The sequence below is a fragment of the Mercenaria mercenaria genome, unplaced genomic scaffold (genome assembly GCF_021730395.1).
Source record: "Mercenaria mercenaria strain notata unplaced genomic scaffold, MADL_Memer_1 contig_1005, whole genome shotgun sequence".
NCBI classification, from domain to species: Eukaryota; Metazoa; Mollusca; class Bivalvia; order Venerida; family Veneridae; genus Mercenaria; species Mercenaria mercenaria.
This window is the reverse complement of record NW_026458973.1, coordinates 55,064-67,855: the sequence shown is the minus strand read 5'-3', so window position 1 is coordinate 67,855 and position 12,792 is coordinate 55,064. Positions and strand designations below refer to the sequence as shown.

Sequence of the window (12,792 nt, the reverse complement as noted above, 5' to 3'; positions counted from 1 at the left end):
ATCTTTCGGGAAAAAGGTTAGCACTGACCTCTAAATGTGTGGAGACACTCTGGCGACTCCTAAAAGAGGTCAAGCTTAACCATTGAAACAAACTTGTGAGATTTTCATACAAGAATGCTACAGACCAAGAAGGTGAAGATCCATAACTTTTTTTTTTTTTTTTTTTTTTTGGATTTAACGTTGCACCGATTTTTCTTTTTTTAGCTGGAGGCCACTTCAAGGGGCCAAGGCAAATTATTTCAACAAACTTCTGAGAGGACTACATATATGGATGCCATAGACCAAGTTTGGTAAATAGTCATCAGAACATTCATGAAAAAAAGTCTGAGAAATGCTTTTCTACTTTTAGTATTGGCTGCATCTGTAAGAGGCCAAGTGAAACCCTTTGAATAAACCTGAAAGAGGTCCATGACAGGATGCTAGAGAAAAAGTTTGGTGTAATTCTGACAAGTAATTTCAGAAGACATGTGTAAGTAAGAATGTTGATATTGGGTGACAGAAGCAGGCAGATGGAAGCAGGATATTACACCATCCAGCTATACAACTTCCTCATCCTCAACAAACACCGATGTCAAGTACAGGACAACATTATACTGCTACAATAAAAGCTATTAATGTCAAAGAGGTTTTGAATTCAAACTGCAATTGTTTCTGTAATAATTATTACATGCATTTCCAGACAACAGAATTTGTATGCATGTTCATCAACAGAAGACACTTATTATATTTAAATTTCCAAAAATGTTTCTACTTTCCAGTGTTTCTAAAATGCCGAAACGAGGATTTAATTCATATTATGATAAAACTTTTTATCTATCGTTAACCGTTGTGGAGTTGTGGGTTTTCCCCGAGTTGTGGGCTACAATATTAAGTTCAGTTTCTAGAAATATACTTATAATTGTTATTCATTTGTTTCTATTTGAAAATGGTAATTACAAAAAAATCAACTATGCTAAGCAAAGTTCTGTTATTTAACAAAATAGATAAACTTACTCTCTGTAGCCTACTTGATCGTAATGGTAAACAAGGTCTTCTAAGAACATCTTCTAAATCTGGACCAGGGCTTGATCTTTCCAATTTTCTTTTTATTCCAGATTCTGCAATTTTCATTAATTCCTTGGTAGATGGAGCAAAATCTATTTCTTTCTTTACCATTGCACTATCAAACAAGATTTGATGCATTAAGTGTTCCTCAGGTAATTCTTTCCTTTTGTCCACTATGAGTTTCCTTTTAATCCTTTTCATATGCCTCGAGTTGGGAATAACCGGTTCATCATCTGAATACAGAAACACACTACAAGTCAGCCAATGGTTCTTCCATAATATATGTCCCAAAAGGCTTAATGGTAAGCACACCAGATTATTAATCAGTTTATTTGCTTATCAGATGGTGGTTGCAAACACCTGCAAATAATCTTTTAAAGGGCACCCGAGTCATTCCTCCACAATTCTTCAGGTTGAAAAGTTAGTATATGACCTACAGTAAAATCTGATACAGCTTAACCTTTACCATGCTAAATTACTATAATGGACTGGTCCATCATTCAATTAGTGCAGTACCATTTCTTATTTGAAAGGGTGTTCACTGAAAATATACTGACTTTATAGCGAACAGTGCAGACCATGATCAGCTTGTATTGACATGCAGGCTCATCTTGGTCTGCACAAGTGGCCATAACAGAATCACCTGCCATTGTCAAGCTAAAGGTTAAACAGCAAGTGGTCACCTAAATTAAACTGTCACTAGCCACATTTGCTATTTCCCATTTCTAAAACTGCATGCAAATTAATCTGTATTAAGCAACAAACTGTCTTTAAATGTCATGTTTGGCTACTTCTCTTGACTGGCTGATTTGGACAGGTTTGCATGTACTTCAAGAGAATAAAAGTTTGCTATTAATAATATCTAAACTGAAATTGTTTCATGTGGCAGAATATTTGTGACACATGGCTAACTTGTGAGACATTTTGAACTATTTACTCTAATAACAACTCCTCTATAAGTACTTATATTTTGTATATGAACAATTCATGAAAATATAACCTTCATAAAAAATTTCCGATCTTACAGAAATTGATAAAGATTTTTGTTGTGCTCAAAAAGATAGAAGGAGTGATCGCCCTGGCTATCTCCACTGTCTGCCTTTTCAAAACTTCCCATACCTGATTTTTTAGTTCTCTTTCTTCTGCCTGGTTCCATACAACCTATCTCACAGTCTGTTTGTGACAAACTCACTCCTACACCAGGGTTTGAGGTACTTGTTCCTTCTCCTGTCCTTTCACAGTTTAATCTCAATTCTGTTGGTGTTCTCTTACAATATGAGTGTTCTTGTTCACGATTTGGACCAATTTCTGATTTAATACTGCCTATGCTTTGGTCTGTTTCCAAATTGCCACTTTCAGTATCTATTTGTTCTCCATATATCCCTGTATCATCTTTTTCAGTGTGTATTTCAATGTTTCCATCTGTTAACTTTGGATCTATTTGTTCCTCTTTCAGTGCAACACTTGGCAATAGCATGTCTATTCCAAACCTTTGTTCACGTTCATCCAGTGTACCATCTGATTTAAGAATATTGTAATTTTTTCTGGCTTTCGAATGATGTATCTCATACTCAGAGGTAGACATCTTATCTATCTTTCTTTCAGTTTCAGTCTTAGAAGTATTTCCATCATTATCACACCGAAACTCAGTTCCAGTACCTTTTTGACTGTTAGGTTTGACACTGCTTTCACTTTCAGCCCCGGAATGCTGCACAGTATTCAACTTTCTTGCTGTCTCTTTATCTGTGTCTTTCTGAAGGAGATCCTTTTCACATTTTGTAACAACATTCAAGTTTTTCTCGATATTGTCAGACCTTGAATAAGATTTCAATTGGGGTTTTTGCCCTTTTCCAATAGCATCTGACTCATCATTATCTTGATTTTCTGATGGTTTACCAGCACTTGGTAAAACTAAATTAGCTACATGACAATTTCCAGACAAGCTTATTTCAGCATCAGCTGAAGTCCCATCTTCCTTATAAGACCTAATAATGTCATCACTATCTTCCACTATCTTCAATGTCCTATTACTGAGATCAATTTCAACAATATCATCTTCATTAACTGTGTCTAAATCATTTTCAATTACAACAAAAGGAACATCACTTTCTGCATCATCATTGCTCATATCCTCCTGTTCTCTAACACTTTTCTCCTCAGGTTTTTTCAAACTTTTTAGCATTTTTGCAATCATATTGTCAATTTTCTTTTCTGTCTTATTCTTTTTACCATTTTTTTTCTTACTACGAATCCTAATATTATCTGTTGGGTTTGGCATTTTTTGCTCATCATCACATGTCAAATCAACATAATCTTGAACCTTGCCATCCAACAAATCTACCACAACACTGTCACCATCTTTATCATTCTTTATGTTGTCATATATCACAATTTTCTTTACATCCTCGATATAACATCCAGCTTGGTCAGACAGACCTTGATTACTACCCCTCGTCAAATCAACTAAGTTTGGACCTTCCTTATCCAACAAATCTACCACAGCATTGTTACCCCCTTCACCGGTAGCTACACTGTCATCTATTTTCTCTTTAAATGATTCGTGCTGCTTTGAAAGATATTCAAGTTTATCTACTTGTGATTGGAGTCTTGATAAATGAGACTTCATAGCACCAAAAATATCTTCTTCTCTTTCTGATTCTTTGTGAGAGGTAGTTGAGTTGCTTCGGGTGTCTACGTCACACCTGAAATCAGATTTGATTTCTTAATTGTACTAGAAATGTGTCCATAGGACTAGAATGCCTCCACTAGTTATGTTAGAACACAAAGTATGAATCCTGTAATAGCATTTTGACAAAAGAACACATATACTGAACTTATGTTTCGAAAAAGAAAAATTATCATAAATATCATTTCATCATTAAGTGATAAAGTATTACATCCCCTCGCTTAAGTGAAAGTTTATGCCAATTTATCTGAATAACCTTCCATAAAACAAGAGCTGTCCATAAGACATCCAATGCTTGACTATTCAAGTTGTTGTCACAGAAATAGGAATATTACCCTAAATATTGAAATATCTATAGAGTTTCAATCCAGTGCACTGCGAAAAATATGTGCATATACCGGAGTATACGGTCCCGTATATGTCTAATATACGAATATCATATAAAAGGTATCTTTCCTGAAAGTATGATCAAAACCTACGCCTTAAACATACTTTTGGACCTTGACAATCCCTAACTTTGAATACTGACATAAACTGTTGAAACGTATTTATGCTAAGTATGAATGAACGGATCCATGTGAGAAAAACATGAATGTCCAATTAAAGAATATGGGATTCCCGTATATGGAATGTTCCATATACGGGAAAAATGTTTCCGTATACGCCCGTATATTAGGAGTATACGGAATGCGTACACTCCCATATACGGAACCATTTTCCGCAGTGGTGGAGATAGTAACTTGAATGCAAAACTTTAGTCAAAAGTTTTTAAGTTCAAAAGGGGACATAATTTTGCAAAATATATATCAAAGTTATGAGACTTGATGCAATGACATAGTTTTATAAACCCAAAGAAACAAGTGTAGTTTCCATTCCATATCTGCATTAGTTTTTTCAAAACAATTGGTTTCATCCTTATTCATATACTCAAGGCATGTTTTTTCAACAATAGAGATTATTCACAGGAAACTTCCTCTTGAAAAATTTCAAATCATAAAAGATTTCTCCTTCCATTGGTTTCACATTTGGAGTATTAGTTTCCTTGCTTTTTCCAAAATTGTTTGACTCTTAGTAGGAAAAACACTGATCATAGTAAACTCTGGCTTAACCCTACATCTACTGTGAAATTGTTAATACTCCTGGTGAACAAACTTTTCTCAATTCTGTTGTTCTACTCATTCACGATATTTAATCTGAACAAACAAATAAAAAGTGTTTTTATCTGATCTTCAAATGTTGAAATCCACTAATACATACCCCCATGAAAAAGAAATCTTAGCTAATGGAATTTCATACCCGCAAAACCAAACTATTTCATAGCATGTAATTATTTCCACTGAAAAAAGATGATCACTTTCACAAGTTTTTATCAACTTACATTACTTTTCCCCAGACACTTTTGCTTCAAATGAGCAACATTGTGGCTTTGTGACCAACATGGATCCAGACCAACCTGCTCATCCGCGCAGTCTGGTCAGGATCCATGCTGTTCACTTTCAAAGCCTATTGCAATTAGAGAAACCGGTAGCAAACACTATGGATCCTGACCACACTGCGCAGATGCGCAGGCTGGTCTGGACCCATGCTGGTCGCGAAGCCACTATGTTGGTTTTCTCATGGCACGGCTCAAATGTACTTACAGTGGACTTGTCTGTTCCTTGTTCCTGATAGGTGAAGAAGTTTTGGCTGAAATATAAAGCAACAAAACAATGATTTGCTTCAATACAGTGAAAACCGTCACCTCTATTAAGCAGGCACTTTTTTTAAGAAGACACATTTCTATTCTTTGAGAGCAAATTAATTTGTATTAAGCAACAACCTGTCTTAAAAGACCCCTTTAGCTCATTCCATTGACTGACAGACTAGAACAGGTTTGACAATACAAAGAAAATCAAAAACAGAAACTTATTTTTGCAGTTTCTTTTTTTCTGTGCAATAAATAAGAATACACAAATCAACAAAATTAGCTACAAACACACTGTGGTTGCGCAAGCCTGCTCATCTGTTAAAAGTTTGGAGCAGATCAGGCTAATAATGTGGGAGGAGTTGGACACACAAGATGTTGTGACATACAGATGGACGTATGCACGGACAGCTGCAGTGCTATATGTGCCCCCCCCCCCCCTCCCCCAACCCCCAACATAATTGGCAGTCCATAAAAAAAATGACTTTCAAAAATATCTGAAAAATCAGACAGAATTACCTGTATGATAAGTACCATTTTCTTCATACATCCATGAACCATCTTGTTTGAATTCTATTTCAGTAACAGAATCAGGTACAGAGGACAGAATTTCTAAGAATAATCTGAAAAACGAAGACACAATTTCCATGTGAACAAATCTCGGCAATATGAAATTCTGAAACAAGAGGCCCAATTGGGCCTAAGTGGCCAACCTGAAAAAATCTTAACCACCTGACTTTGCTTCTAACTAGGTTTGGTTAAAATTCTTTAAGCTTCCTTAAAACAACAGAATTGTTCTCACTTGTGATAAGACCTCAGATCTAATATACATGGGCCGTTCCAGGAGAAAGTCTGTATTAGTGACAAAAAATCAAAATCATGAAGAATATTTTTTACCTTTCAAATCTGAAAATTATGTGAAGTAATTATCTACACTATTTCACGAGCTACAATTGTTTTAAGTAAGTCACTGAAGGCATTTTGAGACTTGACATTAAGAACAGCATGAATGCAGTATGACATCGCCAAGCATGGTGTGCATTTTTCAAGTCCTTTATGCAGAATATATTGCATATCACTTCCTAAACATTATGAATTTGAATATTTAGGAAAAGTTTAAAATGATTTTGCTGAAAATATAACTTAACCTTTTATTTTTGGTGTCATCACAGGCCCTTAACCTACATACCTCTATATTTTTATGATGCACAGGTGCTTTAGAATTTCTGTTGCCATGACAACACAAATAGCATTTATTTGTAAAAATATAGCAGAATCGGATTTCCCTTAGATAACTGTATTACAATATACTTATTTCTAGTTTCAGCATGAAGATAAGAAAATCAGTGATTTTCCAGTATTTCAAAGTACTTAATATGTATAATTATATCACCAATCCAGGTTTACTCATGGAACAGCCCTTACACAAATGTAGTTACAAATGTATCATTTAGAAGAAGTACTCTGTTACAGCAGGAAATGCCTTTTTTCCACTTGAATCAACATACCCATCAATGTATATATTGCCAACAGGTTCATCACACATGTAACATTTATTTTTGGAGAGGGGACGCCCTTCATTCATCTTGAGTAGTGTAAGTGCATCCATACACTGAATGTGTGTACAGTCTGATCCTCGGCATGGCGATACTAAACGTGTTTTTCCCAACTGAAAAAGTACCCTGAATTATTATAAACATATCCTACGATCCCAAAAATACTGCATGAAAACTTTGAATAGTCAATTTTGGAATGTCATTAAATATACTTACATGGGAATGTGCCATAAAGTTTTAAATTATATCCAATAAATATTAAACTTCTGATCTTTTTTTGCCTTTTATTCTTGTTTATTAATTAGGAAGTCACTACTTCAATTATACTTATGTCCTTACACTATTCCCTGGTCTAGACATCATCGTTGAAAATGCTGTTTATTGTGTGCCTATTTGTTACTAATTAATGAGCAGTTCAAAGATACTATGCTGTATCATTAGGTATCAATTTCATAGCAGATTACCAATTTCTTCTCACAATGTAGGGCCCATGTAAGAAATATAATTATATACATCTATTTATTACAAAAAAAAATTGGACCTGCATAAGGATTGAAATAATTACTTTTCTAAATAAAGTTTGGTGGCAAATGCAGCAAAAAATAAATCCTTTGCGAAAATTGCTGATTAGCAAAATTAGAACCATGGAGACAGCATCTAAACAACAGAAAAAGTAACTTACAGGGCATATAAGTGAAGCCTTCAAACCCGTACAGCTTACATCCTTGTCATTCTCAAACTTATTCATCACTGAAAATAATAAACAAAACCAGTCACTTTAACCTTCACCTTTCTAATTTGTAAAATGGACTGGTCTATCATTTAATTTGGGCAGTATCTATTATTGTTTGAAGAGGTGTTCGCTGAAAATTTACAAACTGAATAACGAACAGTGCAGATCATCAGTGCAGGTGGATCTTGGTCTGCACTGGTTGCAAAGGCAAAATCACTTGCTGTCAGCAGGATAAAGATTAAATTCAAATATATGCCACCCTCCCCTATAAAAGTATCTGTGATACTGCGAATAGGCAAGAACTACCAAAACCTACTCATGCTGCAATTACATTCTTGTGTACTGCAATCATCTCTTGCCGCTAGCAGGCTAAAGGTTAGATCAATTTATAACATGCATCTTGACAGAATTGTGCCATTTTAATACGCAGAATATAGACAAGTGACTGCCAAATATTCCAAACATTTAAAAACATATTTATATTTACCCATGTCTTTAGTAGTGGAGCAATCATTCAAGTTGTACATCATCAAGTTTGACACAATGCCTGGTATTGTTAACTTCTCTGCTATACATATTGTAACACAATAACTCTAAAATGATAAAATAGTACAGGCTTTCATAACTTTTCATCATAATTGAGCCGTGCTATGAGAAAACCAACAAAGTGGGTTTGCGACCAGCATGGATCCAGACCAGCCTGCGCATCCGCGCAGTCTGGTCAGGATCCATGCTGTTCGCTTTCAAAGTCTATTGTAATTAGAGAAACTGTTAGCGAACAGCATGGATCCTGACCAGACTGCGCGGATGCGCAGGCTGGTCTGGATCCATGCATGTCGCAAAGCCACTATGTTGGTTTTCTCATGGCGCGGCTCAATTATTATTAAGTTTACAGTTATTCTATTTGTAACTTCACTCGTATCCTCAAACAGGTTTCAGTAAAACCTTTACCTAAGCACTTCCCAAAGCAAAAGATATACGACAATAAAAATCACTTGTGCATCTCAACAGAACTGACATTCAAAACAAAAGTAAACTTGATGGTAATGCATTGAAAAAGCATCAAAGAAGACTACAGTAGCATACTGCAGGTTATATAAGTTACAAAGTCATTATTCCCTAATACAGTCAAACCTGTAAATATACAGCAAGCTTAGAAGTGGCAAAAAGAAGTCTTTGTTTGCAAGCGTTTATGATTAAAAGTTATAACACACTGAACATTTTAAACTAAACTAGATAAGTGTCCACACACTGATGTACCTACTTCCTGTCATTTTACATGGTTTCATGACTCTAGGTGATTTTTTTTAAAGCTACATGCAACACTATCTCTGAAGCACTTAATGTGATTTTTTCATGAAATCAAGTACCAGAACTCATGTCTGGATGAGTGAAATCTCAAAAAAACACAAGGTGCACAACGTCACATGCTGAATAATATTAATAATTACGTTTCGTAATCCTACGTCAAATTTTTTTTAGGCTATAACTTTTTTTTTCGTGCTACAAGCTTTTAAGTCCTTTCTATGCACATTTTAACTAAGTCAGAGGCAATAACTCCAGCTGTGTGAAATTCCAAATTAATTCACCAGATGCACAACTTCACATGCTGAATAACAATTCTGTGAGATTTAGTCACTCCATGTTAGATACTTTTTGAGATATGCATAACACAATTTCAGATGGACAGACAAAAGCAAATCTAAGTGACCTCTACCAGAAATGAACAAGAGCTGTCTGTTGACAGTATGCTCGATTATTCAAAGAATTGATGTAAGTATAGGGTAAAATTTGGAATGATATGCAAAACTTAACCATATAATGATGGTAAACAAGTGTTGAAAATTTCAAAGCTTTATGTCAAAAGGTTTCACCAAAATGTGGACTGGTACAAAAAAACTTAACCATGGTGTGATGCCAACATCAATGCCGTGTTGAGTAGGATAGCTCACTTTAACATATTCCAAACTTTAATTACACTGATTAGTAGCATGTGATAAGGAAAATAAAAGTATGTATGTACAAATTTTTCGCATTCAAGACTTACCTTTTTGCGGATTGGCATCCACTCTACACTCAGACAGTCTTTGCTACCTTTTCCCTCAGTAAAGCTGCACAAATGTGTGATATCTAAGGGTCCACAGTGTTTGTCTTTGACCTATCAATTCAAGTTATAGATCACAGATAAGCATGTAACAACATCTCAATACAAGAACACTGCCTGTGGTTGCCAATGCTCATCTGCAAGTGCTAGACAATATGTTAAAAAAAGAGTCACGGTTTTTGGCCTTTTTACTTATCATAACTGATAATAAAAATATGAGGTTTCAAATTATTCAATATAAGTGAACTTAAACAGGAGAACAACCAAGAAATACTGATTTTCTAAGATAAAGAAAGCCCATAATTCTGACAAATTGCAAGAGAGAATTTTGGTTCTTGAAAAATCAAATGTCTGTTCTTTTTGATCACTCTACAAATATTGAGGTCAGTGAAATCAAAAGTACACTTTGGCAGGTGGCAGTCAAATAACGTAATTTTAAGACTGCTTTGCATATTGTTGTGAACAATACCAATCAGCGGCTTTGACGTTATTGGATCAGTCTAAAATCTCGCATGCACACGTTTCTGTAAACATTTGCCTGTGTGTACAATTAAATGGTTTATTGTTTGCAGATTGTGACAGTAGGTAGTAAGATAATTAAAGCCTCAGGTGTGTATCTCTTGATAATCAAGGGGATTAAAAACAACTATCAAATTTATGCTTGAAGACTAAATCATTGTTTTTTCGGGCTACACAATATGGAGTTGCAAGGTAGCCTGGCGGGCACGCTCTGAAAATATTTAGTAGCCCGACAGAATTTTCTGGTAGCCCCCGCGCTCCGGACATAGGATTTCTGAAAGCCTGCATGTCCCAACATAAAAGCTGTTTTTGACAAAACAACAAATAACAAAAAAGAAATTTAATTATTATTCAAAATATCACCTCAAATCATATTTCTGAAAACATTAATTATATCAAATTATACCATTACCTGTAATAATGCAATTTCATGGTTGATGCGAACAATACAATCTGGAATTTTGTCTTCCTGAATGTTACTTTGATCATACAAACAGAATCTGAAAGATAGTGACCATTTTACAGATATTGAATATAGAATCTAAGACACTGACAATTTTTACAGAATCCGAAAGATATTGACTATTTTACAGAATCTGAAATTTACAGAATCTAGAAGATACTATTTTACTGTTGGGAAAGATTTTAATTTAACTATTTTTTTTTCTACAAAGTATAATTTGATAAAAACCCTGATTTTTCTGAACTTCAGAATATATTCAGAAAATCTGTCACATCAAAAAAGATAGGGTAGAGTTATGTTCTTGACTTTTTGCAAAACTGATATAAAAAATTTGGACCTCACACAAGTTTTCGTAATAGGTGTCTGTGGGAAAATCACAACTTTGATGACATTTTACTTATTTATTTAATATTTATTTATTTATGTCTTTGAAAATTTTCATTAAAATATACATTTTCACAAATAGAATTTTTTCACAAAGTAGATTTTAATGAAAATTTTCAAAGACATAAATAAACATATGATCTATAATATGGTGAAATAATATATTCATTCAAAAGTTATTCAAAGTGAGCAAGTACTACCTTCCGACAAGAAAATAAAATCTCTAAGGAAGTATTGGGCTAATCAACCTGGTTAGTAAAGTTAGAAAACACAGTCAAAAAATAATTACCTTACAAGAACTTGTATCCCAAATCTGCCAAAAATGAAGGATCTCTGCAATGTAGTAACAAGATTATTAAAGACTCACAATGCACTAGTTTTAGATGTGCTGCACAAATGAGTGAAGTGAAAAAGTCTGCACAATTACTTCGGATCCATGAATCTCCTGTCTCTCCTAAAACTGGCTTAAAAATGAGTAACAGTTAACTTTTTGTAGGAAATTCCTGACTCTGTGATTGTTAACTGATTAATGGAAATCTGATTGTTAAAATTCTTTTCATGTTATCAAGTTACAGAGGAACATTTCTAAACCGAACTTTGGCGGGACATTCGGTTTCCAGGTGTTCTGGTATGGAGGGATTCCAATGTATTGGTAAGTGTGGTCCTTCAAAAAAGTTAAACTTGCAGCAGGGTTTCAGAAATATGCAAATTTATTGGTAGCCCAGTGGGCTACCAGTATTTTTAACTAGTAGCCCAACACTTTGGTTTATTTGGCAATACTTGCTTAGTGCTTGTATACTACAGCTGGATGGAATGCATAAATCAATATAGGGTTTCATAATTTTAGAAATACACATATGTTGTTATTAATTTCATTCTATAAAATAACAATTATCGTTAATCATTTTTTCTCCTGGAGTTTCTCATTTGATATTAATGAATAAAACTTGTTAAATTAGAGATTCTTCTCCCTTTGATGATTACAGTTGCAAAATGACAATATCATAAAAAGAATTGTCAATCAATTACTATAAACTTGCAAAGCCAAATAAATATTGTATCAATTTTAATTTATCTCAAAAAATCATTTAAAGTCAATAAATAATTCTGTCTGATTCATAAAAACATGTTTTAATTCGCAGTTTCATAGAAAGACTTAAACCAAGTAACTAACATCAATTACTTTCTTGGCACTTTGTTTTCACTTAACCCAATTTGTTTGTCCAAAATATCGTATAGTTTCTGATATGTAGCAGTTGTGCTAATTTTCGCTACATAATGGACAATTTTTGCACGCTAATATCACTAATCCAATGTAGGATCCATGCTTTTCGCTAATGGTTTCTCAATAGGCTTTGAAAGCAAACAGCATGGATAATGACCAGGCTGCGTGGATGCCCAGGCTGGTCTAAACCAATGCTGGTCACAAATGCACTATGTTGGTTTAATCATGATGCGGCTCATATATACATTTCTACTTACTTTGAATTAAGGATCAGACTCACAAGGTCTTCCTCAATACAAAAACAATACTTGGTGCTCTGTGCAGACTTTGCCATAGTGTTTCTACGTGATGATGCACTTTGAGACCGTTCTTCGGCTTCTGCCAGACACCCTGA

At 34.5% G+C, this 12,792-nt stretch overlaps 1 protein-coding gene and 1 long non-coding RNA gene across 2 annotated transcripts; both read right to left on the bottom strand.

The window, feature by feature from the left end:
- Positions 1-993: 993 nt before the first annotated feature.
- On the bottom strand, positions 994-7,330 carry LOC128551350 (uncharacterized; the record flags this gene model as incomplete). Its single annotated transcript, XM_053532199.1, has 6 exons — positions 7,310-7,330; positions 6,923-7,083; positions 5,934-6,037; positions 5,371-5,416; positions 2,164-3,746; positions 994-1,277 (listed from the first exon to the last, which is right to left on the bottom strand). Coding segments are annotated over exons 1-6 (2,199 nt in total), but the record flags the coding sequence as incomplete, so codon positions are not given.
- A 322-nt stretch (positions 7,331-7,652) lies between these two features.
- LOC128551349 (uncharacterized) lies at positions 7,653-10,828 on the bottom strand. The gene is made up of 4 exons (XR_008368769.1): positions 10,739-10,828; positions 9,751-9,861; positions 8,191-8,296; positions 7,653-7,720 (listed from the first exon to the last, which is right to left on the bottom strand). It is a non-coding gene; the product is annotated as an uncharacterized LOC128551349 (long non-coding RNA).
- Positions 10,829-12,792: the final 1,964 nt, after the last annotated feature.